This window comes from Clavelina lepadiformis, chromosome 8 (assembly GCF_947623445.1).
Source record: "Clavelina lepadiformis chromosome 8, kaClaLepa1.1, whole genome shotgun sequence".
In the NCBI taxonomy this organism is placed as follows: domain Eukaryota; kingdom Metazoa; phylum Chordata; class Ascidiacea; order Aplousobranchia; family Clavelinidae; genus Clavelina; species Clavelina lepadiformis.
The window spans coordinates 4709341-4725445 of NC_135247.1; the positions used below are offsets into that span (position 1 = coordinate 4709341).

Sequence of the window (16105 nt, forward strand, 5' to 3'; positions counted from 1 at the left end):
GAGTACCATATATGTTTGCTGCTTTACACAGTATCCACAAGTAGTGATAACAGCGGTAGACCTATATTCCTAAAAAATTTAGCAGGTGCGTTAAAGTAAGGACTGGCTACTAACATTACTCGTCTTATGAACGTATTACGTCAGTTTTAACTTAAAGCCAATTTTAGCAAACTTTTCGTGCAGGTTACGGCCACAATGGCGAGATTTAACACCATGTTAAAGCATTCTCTATTTTGTATCTTGTCTTGAAAATATTATATTTTGGACGTCATATTGTTTTCGTTCATGGCTACTGCCCGATCACAAAATTGCTACCTACATATCTCAGTTTGCCGTTTCCACATCTTTAACCGTACAATAATGATATTCATAATAAATCTGATGGACTGGAACCAGGTGGGCGCAAATACATCACTGAACAATAGACGTGTAGTGGCAGTTGGTGACCTCGAAAAATGCGTCATATTTAACTGAGTATTTGAAGGCAAACACCGGTGCAAAATAAGAGATAACGTTAAAGATTGACCAGACATGAACCATTAAAAAATCAAACTTAGTGAAAAAAACGGATCTCACTAAAATCCTAAAAGAGCAGAAACGAATAAAATAGGTCTAGTTGGGAAACACTATTTTCAATTACGTTTCAATCAGTTTTTTCACTAAGTTTGATGGTTTAATAGTTTACGTCCCAAAAAACCTTCCTGTTATCTACAATGTCTGGATTTCCTCCTCCACTAAACATAACTTACTGAGCTCAGGGTGATCATCTATGATAAACGCAGGGTAGCCGTGGAATCCTTGCACGAATGATACTCCTGACGCCAGAGGTACGCTAATCACGGTAGTGAGGTCAACCACAGAAAAGCTGGATTCTAAAAAGAAACATTTATTAACATTCATTAACTTATTGTTGAAAATGAGGTTTGATCTTTCAGAAGGATGTGCGCATGTTGTGTAACGGTTCATGCATGAGATGTGCGAGTGCTTTTGCCTGGAGAGTATGATAAAATTCGGTTGCTGTAGGGCGTAGGCTATGACATAACGGTGCTGCTGAGTATTAAGTAGTATGTATTATCTTTGTTGAAGATTTTGGCATGACACAATTTTTAGGTCATTTGTAGTAGAATTAAAAATTAACTACACAAGAAACAGAAGGCAGTAAGTTAACAAACCAGCACGATCAAAGGATTATAGCCTCCAATCAACCATGTTTCACTATGAAGTATTGTTGTGCTTCAAACTGCGATTAGCTAATTAAATATGTTGTTTATTGTAATATACAAACAAAACTGGAGTTATATGCTCTCAGAACGGCAGATTTGTCATGCAATAGAACCAAATCTACATCAGAAAAAAATATTTCTCACACACATTGTCAAGATAAACTTTTACTGTAAGAAATCTGCCTAAACGTGAAGAATGAATCTAAAGTCATGTCTGACCAAAACAACACCTAACGTTATACAAAAAACACACATGCATACAGTGCAAGTTGATGTGGGTGTGTGGATATACAGCGTTTTATCTAATTGGCAGCATTGCAAGAGAACACTGATCAAATCATGCACAGCAAATTGATTTGAAAAAACAGGTAGTCAGCAAACCAAGACATGAAAACAGCTAATTTCAAGCAACCAAACAGGTGAGACGTCAAGCACATCCTAGGCATGATCTGATAAGCACCTGATGGTGTGTCGCAGTTAAACATGGACACCGACAGAAGCCTTTTTTCGTCGATATGCATGTAGCGCGCGTCGTCTTTGGCGCAACCTGGTGACTTCTTCCTCATGCATACAAAGAGACGACGGAGCGCGTGGCAACGTATAAAAATTGGAGTTGTCCGGTACACGGCATTGTGGTAATCAATCAAACAGTTCTCTACATTGCACCCGGATCTGGACCTTGCTGTTACCCTATCTGACTCCGTCGGCAAGTTAGGGTTAAGTTCATGGGTGGTGGGGATTGGTTGGGGCGTGACGTCTGTAGCCAATGATTTTACATGCGATTTGTTTTTTGTTCATTTTTTATCCAAGTCATTTGTAAACGAACCACAGATTCCCAAATCAACCGTAGTTTCAAGTATGCCGTGATTTTCAAAGTGAAAATTAAATGCACGAAACCAAAAGCACAAGCAAATGCAGTTTGAAAATGACCAGGCATTTTCAAACAAAAAGCGGTTGATTAAAGCAGGAAGCAATGGCCATATAGCAGATTTTCACCCAAATTATAATTATTAGGTGCATGTCAAAATTAATATCATCACATTTATCGCATGTTGCATTAATCGAAAGGAGGTTAGCGGAGAAATAGGGTAAGGGGGGAAACATAAAAATAAATCAGTTAGTAAGTAACCAGGTTATGATAGTTAGTAAAACTTTTAACTATCTTGTTAGGTACTATTAATATTTAATGGGTTCATTTAAAGTTGTTTATGAAGTAGAAGGATTATGCAGTTCACGATAATCCTCAGACGTTTTAAGAAAATCTATTCAAGGAAGGAAATTAGGAGAAAGTCCAAAATCCTAACGAAATAGGATGTAGTCATCCATAACTTATTAAAATGGAATTCGGTGCAATTTAACAACAAATAGGTTATTTCCAAATAAAATTTTGTATTTTTTCTGCCTTTCTAACAACAGTTTCAAATAACTTTGACCAAAACTAACACACAAGGCAAAGCGCATGCAAACTTCTTTAGAGATCTACAGTTCTACACAATGGCTCGGTTGACTACATTGTATCTAATAGTAACCTAAGCTGCATTTGACAAACGGTAAAGCTAAAATCGACTGCCATACAAAAATGAACGTTACAAACATTCCACAAAACATATTGAAGATACACACGGCAAATAACTTAGACAAATTGTTATTAAAGAATTCGTTGAGATGCAACACGTGCAAACAACGTTGGTTTACTCGATTAACGAAAGGCAGAAAATTATTTTAGGCTTCAAGTTAAAGAACGACCATTTCAAAAGTAAATCACAGCTAGCAAATTATGAACAAACAAATGGAGTTACAAAATGAAAAGGGACAAGTTAATTACTGAAAAAATGTGAAAACTTTCGGCTTGTCACTTTGACTATAAGAAAAGGCGTTCGTACAAGTCTATGCCTTAGAGAGCACTATGGCGCAACAACAAACCCAGGAGTCTTAAACAAAAAGAAATTCGCTTGCCTACATCAAACAGGAAACAGACAGTCTGAAAAACTTGTTCCACCGTCGGGGAGCGAAGAATCTTTTTGGCTCGAATAGCCTGGCGAGGTACACAAAAAAGGCCGACCCACAGAAAACGAGAGATCGCTGGTTGCACAACTCCTGCGCAGTTGTCTGACGACAATCGGTTATGCAAACAGAAATACACTGAAAAGCATACATCCTTTAACTCTCTATAACATGTTCTGTACTAGCATGCTAAACAACGAAAATGTAGTGATTTATGTAAATACACAACCATACGGAACACAGTTACAACCGACCAAGGTGATACTGCATAACTGGCAACTTGTTTGCTTACAGCAGTTCTAATCCTATTTCCTCAACTTTTGTTCCTGCTACAGTTCTTTCGTAGTCGCATAAGATAGCAGCGTCGTATACCGATTGCTATCTCCAACTGAGTGCGTTGTGAACCATGGCCGCGTAGGTCAAATCTTAAGTGAAGTAATTTGGTGAATGACAGCTTTATTTCGACAATTCAATCGCAGCCACATGGAAAGTATTCTTAAAAACCAAATTTGCAAAAAGAATTCGGAACCCAAAACACGGGCAACAATTTAATTTTAGCGTAATCTTCTAATGATGTGCCGTATCGCCTTCACGAGACAGACCCCCTTTGTGTTTGGGTCATATCCTATGATTCTCTGCCTAAGCGCCTTTAAAGTCAACTCGGTTTCAATTCGCAATAAGCTTATTCGAAGCTGGCTGGGTATTGGTTTACTAGCCACATTAATTTTGTATTTGGGTCAATAACTTGCACAAACCCGTGGCAAAGATGCAGACCAAAGCGATTGCAAAGGTACGATTGCTTGGGAAAAGCTGTAGCGGTAAGTTAGACGACAATAATAGCACGAGCAGCTTTATACAGAAACGAAAATCAATATACAAGTAACAGAACAGTCAGCCTACTTGACCCTGCCCCCTCAGAAAAGATATGATCAGCGTCCGTCGCTAATCTTATGCTAAAACGTTAATTAACCCAAAACACCTGCTTTTTATTCGTCCATGCTCACTGTGTATTTTGTTCGAGAATATTTTTGCTGGCCACGACGACCGTCTTAATCGGCTTTATTTCCTTAAGAAATGCCTAAATATGTTCGAAATATTTGAGATTAAATTTTGACGTGATACAGAGTCAACTTAAAATTACACGCCAACGTGTAAAACATAATCTTCGGGCATGCGGAAGCGGTGGTCACCACGACAAGATAGAATTGAGGATCTTCCGCATATTTCAACGCCTTTAGGCGATAAAACATGGTCGTTTGACCGCGCACTTTCGCAGCAAGCTGATTAGGCTTGTGTAGACAAAAGCAAACATATGTGAGAAGCCGACAAAAATTTCAACGAGATTTAGCATTCCACTCATTTGCGTAATAACCAATTTTATCGGTCGTTGCCTTTGACTAAGCGTTATGTCTAGAGGGCAGTGTACCACGTTAACCCCTTACGAATAACCACAGCTTCCTAAGTTAATTTGCGCCGGTAGACGATTGAGAAAATCTTAAGCCTCATGCTAATAAGCGTCGATGGGATCCGTCAGAAGCCGTGAATGTTCTCAGACGATGAACAAACATTTAAGAAAACGTGTTTGAAAATTTGGCCGGCATTAACAACAAAGTTTGCGCTTGTGACGAATGATGATAAAGAATAGTCCTACTTTAGCCTCTGATTGAGTGTCTAACTCTAACACCATGTGTATATGACGATAAATCTATTTATGAATATTCGTCGACAATTAAACGCTTTTAATTAACGTGACACATTTAACTTTTACAGTATATATCAAAGGAAGGATTCATAAAGCGTGTGTATTAATCTCACCAGTCAGATAAGATCATTCTAAATGTCACCAATTTTTAACCCGAAAAACTTGATAAATAAAATGTTTTGGGAACGACAAAAGTCAATCTTGGGAATGGCGTTAATGTGACAAGAAATTATTGAAATTCGGCTTGGCAAACGTCATACAAGTTAAGTATTCTTTGTATACAATGGAGAATTCCCATTTCGTTACAGAGAGCGCGTTTCGCTGGGGCAAAGTAGTATCAATCTCCATAATTATATATTTGAAAGTCAATATCCTTGAAGAGAAAGTACCTAACCGGGTCGTTGACGTAACCGTTTCCGTGAATTTAGTGCAGGTCTAGAGGTCCACGCCTCATCTGGCACCGGCTGCCGCATGATTTACGATAATTCCTATTTAGAACGTCACGTATAGATTTAATCATATTGTGTGAAAATACTTGAAGTCGATGGCACGGTATAATATAATACATTAAGAGATACGCATTTCCTATTTGAATTGCGCAAATAGCTTCATGTTGTACTATGCTCAAGTCGAAATTGACATTCAAGGCTATTAATTATTCAACGTTAAACAAACTGTAGCGATCGTAACAACATTGCCCGAGGAGTGCGCCAGGCTGAAAATTTATGATCGATCGGTTGCCTGCAGTCTGCACCAGCCATTGTTCGGGCCGTGCTCGTTTTGTTAATGTAATAACAAACGGGTCCTATTCTGTTAAGAAAACTCAATTACTTGGCTTTTATTAAAAAATAACTAACTTATATTTCTCACCACAAGGAAAGTGTTAGGGAAAAGCCGTTCGAAACAAAATTAGTTTTATGAAACTATTACGTCGCGGAGGTCTGATTTACTCCAAGATACTGGTAGCCTTGTCCAAATAAACGCGTTTGAAATATAGCTAAACATCAAAACAAACCACAGGCCACGGTATACCAACATCATGTTCATTTACACCGAATTAGTTTCCGGTTATGGTAAGTTACGTTAACAAACTGGCTTTGATGCTGTTACCCTGAGTCGCTTTGTTTTGTGATACAGGTTTCACAACAGTGAAGAACCTCAAGTTAAACGTTTGACTTTTGTTCCGGTGTTATCATAATAATCTCTTCCCGCACTTACAAAATAAGACAAAGTCGAGCCGCATTGTAAAGTTTGGCTACCAGTGCGATAGCTTTTGTGTTTTGGAAGTACACTTTGCTAAGACCGCTGTGTTAATCGCTAGGGTCGCTCAGCATAGGAGGATGTTCACAACACAGCCTTTGTGCTTGCTATTAGTTTTTGATTTTCAGAGCGATGACCTACGTTTTCCATCTTGGCTTGCGGATCACGACATGTCCCTTTCGCCCAATCAAAAACTGCCGAAACTTAGATATCGATTGTGACATCACTATTTAAATCCTGACAAGTTTTCACGTTTAAATGTCAACTCGCGTCGGTCCGATTGTTCAGAAACCCAGTCGACACACAGAACTCAAGTTGTTTGGCATTTATGCGGGTAGACAAGACCGTTCATTCCAAAGTCGAGCTGAATATTATGCAAACATTGGCTGTTTTGGGCGTTTTGCTTAACCTTCAGGCAAGCACCCAAAACGTCTCAGGTTTATTTGCCGTCATTATTAATTTTGTTTAATCTGCACGCAATGATCTACGCGTCGAAGACCAAACTAATCTATTTTGGGCAACTTTTTTCCATGTGGAACTCAGAGCAGATATTATTTGAACGTGCCTCAAATAATCTACAAGCAATGAAAGCTTCGCCTGTACACAGATGGATGCGCTCAATAGACAATGACGTAATGTCGTCGCGTTAAACCAAACAAACGGCGATGTGACCAGTATCGTCTGATGGAGCTTCACAATGGAGACCTTTATGCGTAGGCTCTATCTGGTAGTATCCATTTCGGTTCAAAAACGCTAACTTGCAGTAATTATCTATCTACGTGTGCCAGTGTTTCGTGTCAACACAACGTCAAGTGGCAGTTTCCGCCTAAAAAAGATGTTGAAAATAGTCGAAATGTTTTGGAAAAAATCGGTGGTTAGCAAATTCTTCCTGACCCGTATCAGGTGTCAGTCGCACAGCGTCGGACGCACCGGAAGCGCATCGAAAACTAAAAACAAAAGCAATTGAATTTCCACAAAGACAGGTGTAGTACAACGTTTCCGTTATCAGAAGTCGTCCCATTTATCGACGAACAGAACAAAGACAAACTTAAATTGATCACGTTATTTTAGTGTTTCAATGCAAATAAACTACCCAAAAATTGAATGGACAAAGAATCTACACAACATGTTACGAACGTGAAATTACTTAATGTCATCCAAGCAACTTCTTCAATTAGTAGGCAACTTGACGACCTAGACCCGATTTCAAACAACCAACGGCAGCAGGTGACTACCTCTGGGATACTAGTCTAGACAAAAAGATTTAAATCGCCAATGAACATCAATAACTACAGATTGGTCACATTTAATACAATCTTTTTATATTTATTGGTTGTCAAAAATTACTCACACCATCATTTATTACCCGTGATGAACAGCCGTAAGTGTTAATCTCTGTCGAGTGTCGAACTAAGGTAACTGACTGGATGTAGCCTCGTATCAAAAAGATAACTCGTAGCCGAAGGCCAAGTCATTGCTTAAGTATCTAGTAAATGTGGTGATGACAACACCTACGCGTTAGCGCCGACCTAATCTCGACGACAATCTGCCGATTTCGTAGGCTCTGGTGCGGAGGTGCCAGAAAATAAAAATTTCTGGAACAACACTGTTATGTGTAAACTAATTCCCATTGAAAGGGTCCAATTGAAAATTAACCGGTCGTAAAATATACAGAACACGTTAGGCCACATCGCGTTCATTAACTTAAAGTTTATCGTTGCATTATGGCGTCTTACTTAAACTCTGAACTGTTTTTATATAACCCACGCTTGTTTTAGTTTCTTAAATATGGTTAAAATCTCCAAACCGAATTTATGCGAAATCGATTATAATCAGACCAAGTAAACAGCGATTTTACTGCCTTAAAATCTCTTTTAACATATTGTTTGTGTTGGGGTAGATAGCCTAGACATGCGCTGGTGAATATTAGCCATATAAGTGTGCAAATTACGACATCTCACTTAAAGGCTTAACGTGTTTGGTTCAAAATGTTTTCATTTCCCGGAACAAAGGCGACTCTTTCCCTCCCGAAAATCCGGGAAACGAAATGTCGTCGGTCGACGTGAGAGCGATAAAATATCACTTTCCGCTAATATACATCAAACGCACTTCTTTGTCCTTTTGACTCATACTTGAATAATGTTAAGGACAGCAAGCGAGACGTGTTGCCTCTCCTGAAGGCTTGAGGCCAACATGACGCGAAGGTTCGCAGCAAGACGACCACTTAACAAGTAGGTATTTGCTTGTTGTGGATCTAAACAATGGACGTGATCTCTGCAGGGCGGCCAAACGCTGAGACAACGAAAAAATCTCAGGGAAACCGTTTCTGATGCCCCGGTCTGTCTTTGGGAAGAGGTTGTTAAAAGAATGACCAAAATTGGTTTGTTGTCTTATACAGATGATCGCTTCGTGTCGGACATTTGCGGACAGGGAAAAAATAATTTAGTCGATCTGTCCCTTTCGTTGGAATTTTTAAAATATTCGTTTTTTATTTAGGACAACGCCATGTGGTGCTAATATTCGCCTCAAATGGCTATACAGTATACACTCCGTTCCGTTTCGGTATATACCAATAATTTCGGTTCATACCAGCTATTCCCAGGTAAAGATTGACGCAAGCTTTATAAAGGGAATTGATAACTGTCTTATATTTAGCTGTAATAAAAATAAAACATCTGTTCCGGTCGGTTGTCGGTACACAAAAAACAGTTGGTTCACATGGAAAACGGCTTTGTTGCGCACAAATAGAGGAACCAAATGTGTAGGTCTTCCGTCACGAACTGGCAACCACGCGAAATAGTGTTTATCATCTGATCCCGCCCCATTGTTAAGATGCCGGGATTGTGAAATAAATCCAGCCCCATGCAGAAACGTGGAAGCAAGCAAAAATGTTTTAAATCTTTACTGGTACAATAGGAAGTCAAGTTACGTTTTCTGAATGTCATAAACATTTGTGATAATTCTTAATATGGTATAGGCCTAATGATAGAGCACTTGCAGTTTCCAATAAACTTAATGTCGGTTTAAATATCGATGACGTACGTTTGTAATAAAAATATAAAAGATGAAGCATGAAGTGGCGTGTTTAACCCCGTTCCAATCCGTCTAAATCCTTTTATAGCATTCTACATGAAAAACTACTGAAGCAGTTTAACCATTCACTTTTACTTTGGTGAACAGTTTGTTATTCCTAACAACAATATTCCGCAGGAGTGGCTTTGACCGCACGCTCGCTCGGGTTAGTCGGCGTGACGTTTCTATTCATTTAACTGAAGCACCTGAGGAACTAGGTGTTGATGGAAGTACACAAACGAAAATGTTGAGTCTTTTAAGACCGACAAAACGCCCACAGAGGTTCGGCTTGCATGACAGGACGAGCCCGCCGATTGTGCTGTATCACTGCGGCTAGCCTTTAATGCGATCGGATTTCATCCATCGTCGCCTTTCTGTGATCAAAACTTGTCCGTAATCTCTGCAAGACAAGCTGTCCTTGCGCACTAGAGCTCTTTGTCAATGAGGTGACTCAATCCACTTTGAGATAAGACGCACAACAAGTGAAGCAAATTTGATAAACCAGTATTCACCTTAACATATAAGTTAAAGTCTTGGCTTTCACAATTTGTCAGGAGTGCTCCAAGATTTGTTGGTAACTGGATTTTCACAAACTTTAAAAATCGATTTCTGGATGTCATTTTGTGGCAACCGCTTGCCTGTTATACCGGTTGGTCGCTGGCTATTTGGAGAACGAAAAGTATGACGTCAAACTTTTGTGTAATGTCACATACAGACTGGGTACAGCCAACGACTATGACGTCAAAACCTTTGAGAGCGATCTGTTGGGCATTACGTTAAGAAGTTTCGTTCAGGCTCGTTTAAAAAAAAATCTTTTTAAATATCTGCCATCTGCACGTTGAATATGACCATCGTTTACCTTTTTTTCGGCCAACTGTCGTTAAACAAACCCTATTGACAACGGCTTTGAAAAGCTTTGTGGGTGATTCTGTGAGGTTTTGTATAACTGGTTAGACAACCAGAGTCCAACGGTAAACAATGGCCTAGATATAATCACTGCTTTGACAGTTTAGTGTTTTGTCAGGATAGGATAAGATCAAATAAAACAAAACAAACGTGACATGAGAACCGAAAAGCAAATAGTCTCTTGAAGTTGAATCCCGAGCACGGAAGCAAGCACTCAACTTCTAGAAACGCAAAGAACGAGACAATTGCCAAAATAAATATCAATGCAAGGCCGTGAAGGTAATACACAGAATTGGAATCCGATGCAAGCCGATAAACTCTGCCTTTAAATCAACCCATTAGGTCAAGAGTTTCTGGAAGTTTCTCCTGATTTCACACGAAATTCCTCTTCGTCAAAAAGCTTGTTTATTACCTTCGCAATTAAGATAGCAACAACATATAACAGTCTTGCTTCGGGCGATATATTCTCTAATGACAGAAATTTCAAACCACATCTCAAATCTCAGATACGGCATTACTGGCAAAGCGGGTTGCCTCACTCTCGTGTGTTGGTTATAATCTTTGCAGCATTCGAATTTCAAAAAAGTAAGAGACTTTTCAACAGCTTTGCAAATTACCACATTTTATCATTTGAGCGTAGCATTTGCCTTAGCTCTGTCTTAGGACGGGAAAGCGCTGCAGATAAGAAAGTGCTAAATTGCTTTTCATGTTTTCCCCTATAATGAGTCATTGCCTCGCCGACGTCTAAGCTTGTTTAAGGGTGATAACCCTGTAAGCGGAAAATTGGACCAAGACAAAAAATGCCTTCTATATGGATCCCAACACCGTAATTTAGCGCGATTAAACGAGATTTTTGCAATGGATCGAGAGAGCGGTAAATAGTTAGAAAAACGTGCCTTGCTACAGTTTCTTATCAGCAGTATCTAACCATATCGATCAGACTTAGAGATTAAAAGAATTATAGCAGTCCATTAGACCAACCCGACACTGCGTTTTGTTTGCGACCTTTCAGTTATTCGAAAAATTCGACGCGATAAATATATTTGAAATGTCACACAGTAAATATAAACACGGTCGTTATAGGATCATTTTAGCACAACGCAGTAAACCAATATCAAAGTCAGTTTAATCGCAAACGTTTTGTTGACCATAAAGTCTATTTAATAATGTAACAGTTGTATCGTAAAACGTTCAGCGTTTAGACTGGCTCCCCCTAACACGGTGTAACCATTTTATTGTCGACCCGTGCCATAAATCTGTCGTTTCAGAAGCGAAAGCACGCGTTTAATTGTGATTACATGCAAAGACCTGACAAACAAATTATCTATCTAATCAAATTTATTTACGTCCGCTGCAAAACTTCTAAATTATATGATGTCACTAATTGGCACAGTTTGGTGACCTACTCCCGGTCCTCAGCGCATTCGGAGACAGTTACCAGCGCTATTTTTAGGATTTTTGAACTTAACGGAGAAATCCTTGGCCAAGTGTTTCAAACGCGTCTATTACAGGCAAAGTGGGTATCCTCGGGGACTTAAGAACCACCTAGGAATTGACGGACACGAAACAGAAAGTGAATTGATCCCCCAGAAGGAATTTCAATATTTGGAATATGTTTTACAACATGAAACCACAGCATATGCTTTCTCACGGTTGTCGTGTTGCGTGGGCGATAAGTAGACTCGATACGGGAAAAATATTGTAAATAGTTTCTACAAACCAGGTGAAGGAATGAACTCATTGAATTGTTTTATTGCGTCATCGCTGATAACTTATTTACACGTCAATGAATTATACAAATACTGTGGCCAACCGACGAGGAAATACTTTTCCTACGTAATTTCGACAACACCGCGCCAAAGAAATGCTACAAACATGTTATACGTAAGGTTGACAGCGTAGAGTCTCATATCGCCCTCTTCTACAGTAATAAGAATAAATTAGATTACTGGGCGGTATGATGGTTGTTCGCTTTACAAAATCAATAAGCTTTCGATCGGCGGCCCTGCTAAAAGAGACACAATATATGGTTTGTTTTGACAATGCTTTTATCCCACGAAGGGGGAAGTCTAGAAAGTCTTAGACTCTTCTTGTAGTACCGAGCGCTTTTGTTTCATATTTTCAAACATGTAATCATTACCGTGTAAGGTTTCCGCACATACACGATTAAGCGATTGACGACCAATTATGAAATGTTGTTACTTTAGCGTAAGCATTACTCTTCTTTTTATAATCAGTGACCTGGGATAGATACTAAGTGCGTTTTTATCTCCAGCAATATACAGTTTCGTTTGCTTAAGCTAAAGTTACTGAAATTCTTTGCAAGGTAGCTTATTAGGTATAAAGGTGTCATCATTCAGTGAAAGTTAGGGCGGCCCGAACACGCCCACGGAAAGACTCCCGCCAGGCTTTAAATAATTCAAGGTGCTAAAAAGTGTTATGACTGGAAATCATTTTAAGGCGGTTGGGTTTCGAAAAAATTCGGCTTGAATAATTCGAAGTGGAATACGGTATAAGTCGGCCTATATTTAAACTACGATGGACGCGAATAGGAAATAAACCTTTTCTTTGGATTTGACCCGGATTAGGGTCACTAGTATCAGAATCAAACTATTCAAAGCTGCGCATTTGTGTCCATACTCCCGTGAAACGTTCAGTGCAAAATGCAATTTACGAACAAGAGCTTGATCTAGGTCACGTGTTACCAAAATTCCTTCAATTGGCAAGACCGGTTAATTACTCTCAACGGTATCCCGCGCAGCTGACTGGGCTACTTTTCTAACGTCTGCGGCATGGCCAAACGCTATTGAGCATTAGGTTTCCCAACAAACGACCCCGTTGTTCCGGTCACCGTACAACCAGGTTTACTTAAAAGTACTGGGCAGATTCGTTTTAGCGTTCCAAAAACCACCGAAACCTCCAGTGACATTACGTCATCCATGAAAGCAAGCTCCGGATTTGAAAGAGAGAGAATACGTCAGAACAAATCGATCCTGTTTCAAACAAACCAACCACAGATCTGCAGCAAGCATAAATATTCAAGTGTGACTGGCATCACAAATCAGCAGCTACGTTTTCATTTATCACGTAACAAATGTAAAAGATCAACAAGGGCAACGGGGAAGTACTTTCTTAAAACAACCGACATAGCTTAAATAGTTACGTGCGGCTGACTGCCAAAATCAGTTCGAGTAGGTTTCTTGTTTAAGACAACAGAACATTCCGCGTCCTATACCTTGCAAACAACGCCAACCAGTTTAAGCCTAGACACTCAGCTAGCTTAAAGCATGCCTTCACGTATTCAGCCCCCCGTTGATAAACAAGGGTAAATTCATTCTAAAGCTGTTAAAAGGCCAATTACTTAAAGGCTCATGGCTACTTTACACAAGAGACCAACTTTGAAAACAAAGTATTCATAATTTTGTATAACATGTCTTAAACGATTTAAGTTAGTCATCCACTTTACAAATAATTATATATAACTAGGGCCCGCAAAAGTCAATAAAGTCAAAATTTTTTAAGGACCTCGTCTGACCACGAATCAAAGAATAAAGTTGTTTTCAGCACCTAGGGGATTGTTTCTAAGAAGTTTATAGGTCAAAATAAAGTCAAAATTTATAATAAAGTCAAAATTTTCAATAAAGTCAAAATTTGTCAAATTATGGCTTTTGACAAAGTTTTTGTGTTTCTTGAGAGTAATTTTTGTAAAAATCCTCGTGGAAGCATTGTAAATCAGGAACTGCGACACAATTAAACCATATTAACCCATAAAAGCAGGAAATAAGTCACAATGCCCACTTGGATCAGCAGTAACTTTTATTTCAAAAAGCTATTGAGAAAAGACAGAAATTTCAAGCCTGAAAATGTTAAAAATTACATGATGCTGTATTACAATAAATAAGTTGAAACACTTTTCTGTAGTGATTTCTTTAAAGCCGCGTGAAGGGGGTTACATTACTTCTTCCCTGTTTAATTTGCTGTTTATTAGAATTTACCATTGCGGAGAAAATCGAGGCAAAGTGCCCTTTTCACAAGGACAAAATAACACAAGCTACCTAAATCTATCGCCAAAAAACACGACGCACTTTTTATAATCCAAAAAACACCTTGACTTTTCGACAAAATATTACGTTTGGGTCTGAAATTGACAAAATATTATGTTTGGGTAACAGGAGGAAGAACTGTGGCCTCTACAAATAAGCAATTTCGTTAGGTCAAAATAAAGTCAAAATTTGATAAAAATAAAGCCAAAAAAATTTTTTTTTAGGTCAAAATAAAAATGGCCCTATCTATATATAACAGTATATCGTTGATACTGAAGGCCAGAGTGAAATAACAGAAAGAAGTTAGATGCGATATAAGCGTTGCTCCAGCTGTCAAGTGCAGCTATAGAGCAAAGACGTACAAGTAGGACAGCAAATTTTGCACATATCTAACTCCGCTCCAAATTCCAATTGTTCAAGTTCACTACTAACCAAATTAAAGCACTATACGATTACTAGCTTATAACGCTTACGACAGCATAAAAACAAAAAAGCAGCCTGCTCATCAAACTAAACATCAACTGTATGGTGATAGCGTGAAAGTCCAACTGCAATAGCAAGAGTATAGCGCGAACAGTGGAAAACAACGCAATTACACGTGAACAGGCAGCAGCAGAGTGGGTAAAAGCGGTGAAAACCGCAGAATTACAGATCTTACCTTTGAACACAGCTTGAGAGGAGCCTCGCTCCAAAAGTAGAAGGACAAGTACCAGCGCAAACTCTCTCATCTTTATCCTATTGATCTCGTGATTCTGAAATAAAAACACTGTTTTGTTTTCTCGGCTTGTTATCAAATAGGAATTAAACTGTTTTTTCGACTGTATAGAGAGAAACTATAAAACCGAACATCCTTCTTCGGGTTAGCTTAATTAAATCTCTTTGTTAGCCTTATACGGTTTCCTTTATACTTGCGGCAATGGCCGAAATTAAGATATGACCGACACTTTTCTACTTTATGAAATACGAACTCACTAAATTAGTCAAATAGCTAGACAGCTTATAACTTTATAACCATTAGATAATCCTGCGGCTATTAAAATTAGCAATAATTGGTTGATGCCTATATTGTGTGGAGAAAAATCTCTTACCCGACCGCGCTGTAAGTGGTCCCAGGCCCTTTTAATTATTCCTTATTGCTCCGATTTCTTCTTATTCAAGTGGAATTAAGGCAGACAGGTGGTTATCAAAACTAGCCAAACCTTGGCTAAAGAAAGGAAGTAACAATGGCAATTATTATTGTGCGCTGTTAAGAAAGACAGCCTAATTTCCTGCTGGGTTATAACGGCTTCCTATTTGGGTGGCAAAATTGTGGGTTTCTTCTCAAGAGAGCTTTGTCGGGAAAGTACAGATGAACTTGTAAATCATAAGATACAAAACATTGCTGCTATATCCCAAACGAGCGGTTTAGTAACGTAAGCTATTGACAAAACAAAAAAATTCTGCCAGAGTTTAGTTCCGATGCAGACGGTTCCACATGACCGAATCGAAAAAATGAAAGGCAGATGATCACAGGCGCACGCCTGCTAAGCCGTAGCAAATTTTAGGATTAAACATGGGCACACGAAATCGCCTGTTGGAGAAATAGAAAGGCACGGAAAGAAACGCATTTTAGGGTTAGAATTAGTCAGGGTCAAAATATGTAAATGAAGATGTGATGCCAACAAACAAAATAGTCAAACGACACAAAAGCATCGTCGATGGTTTGTAAATAAGGAAAGCCTATGATCACAGGTTGTGAATTTTGTAAGGTCTACCGATTCAAAATAGAGCTTGGCTTGCAGTTTTTAAACGTAAAGACCAGCCGTACCTCCACACATTACATTACCCTGTAGTTACGTTTACTATGGGCTTAGTTGTGCCTGTTGCTGAAATATTTCTATTTACTTCAGACATAT

At 38.9% G+C, this 16105-nt stretch overlaps 1 protein-coding gene and 1 long non-coding RNA gene across 4 annotated transcripts in view; both read right to left on the reverse strand.

Annotated features, from left to right (window-relative positions):
* LOC143469539 (uncharacterized) overlaps positions 1-15417 on the reverse strand; it is a 30193-nt gene extending 14776 nt beyond the window's left edge. For 2 of the 3 annotated variants that reach the window (XM_076967275.1, XM_076967274.1), the window contains exons 1-4: positions 15299-15417; positions 14869-14962; positions 1684-1980; positions 750-872 (exon numbers count right to left, since the gene is read on the reverse strand). In XM_076967275.1, the coding sequence (XP_076823390.1) occupies positions 750-872; positions 1684-1980; positions 14869-14938 (490 nt within the window). In that variant the 5' untranslated portion in view covers positions 14939-14962; positions 15299-15417. The remainder of the gene's footprint in view (positions 1-749; positions 873-1683; positions 1981-14868; positions 14963-15298) is intronic. The other variant, XM_076967276.1, reaches the window with a different exon arrangement.
* Positions 2922-13644, reverse strand: LOC143469540 (uncharacterized). The gene is made up of 2 exons (XR_013119138.1): positions 7337-13644; positions 2922-7136 (listed from the first exon to the last, which is right to left on the reverse strand). It is a non-coding gene; the product is annotated as an uncharacterized LOC143469540 (long non-coding RNA).
* Positions 15418-16105: the final 688 nt, after the last annotated feature.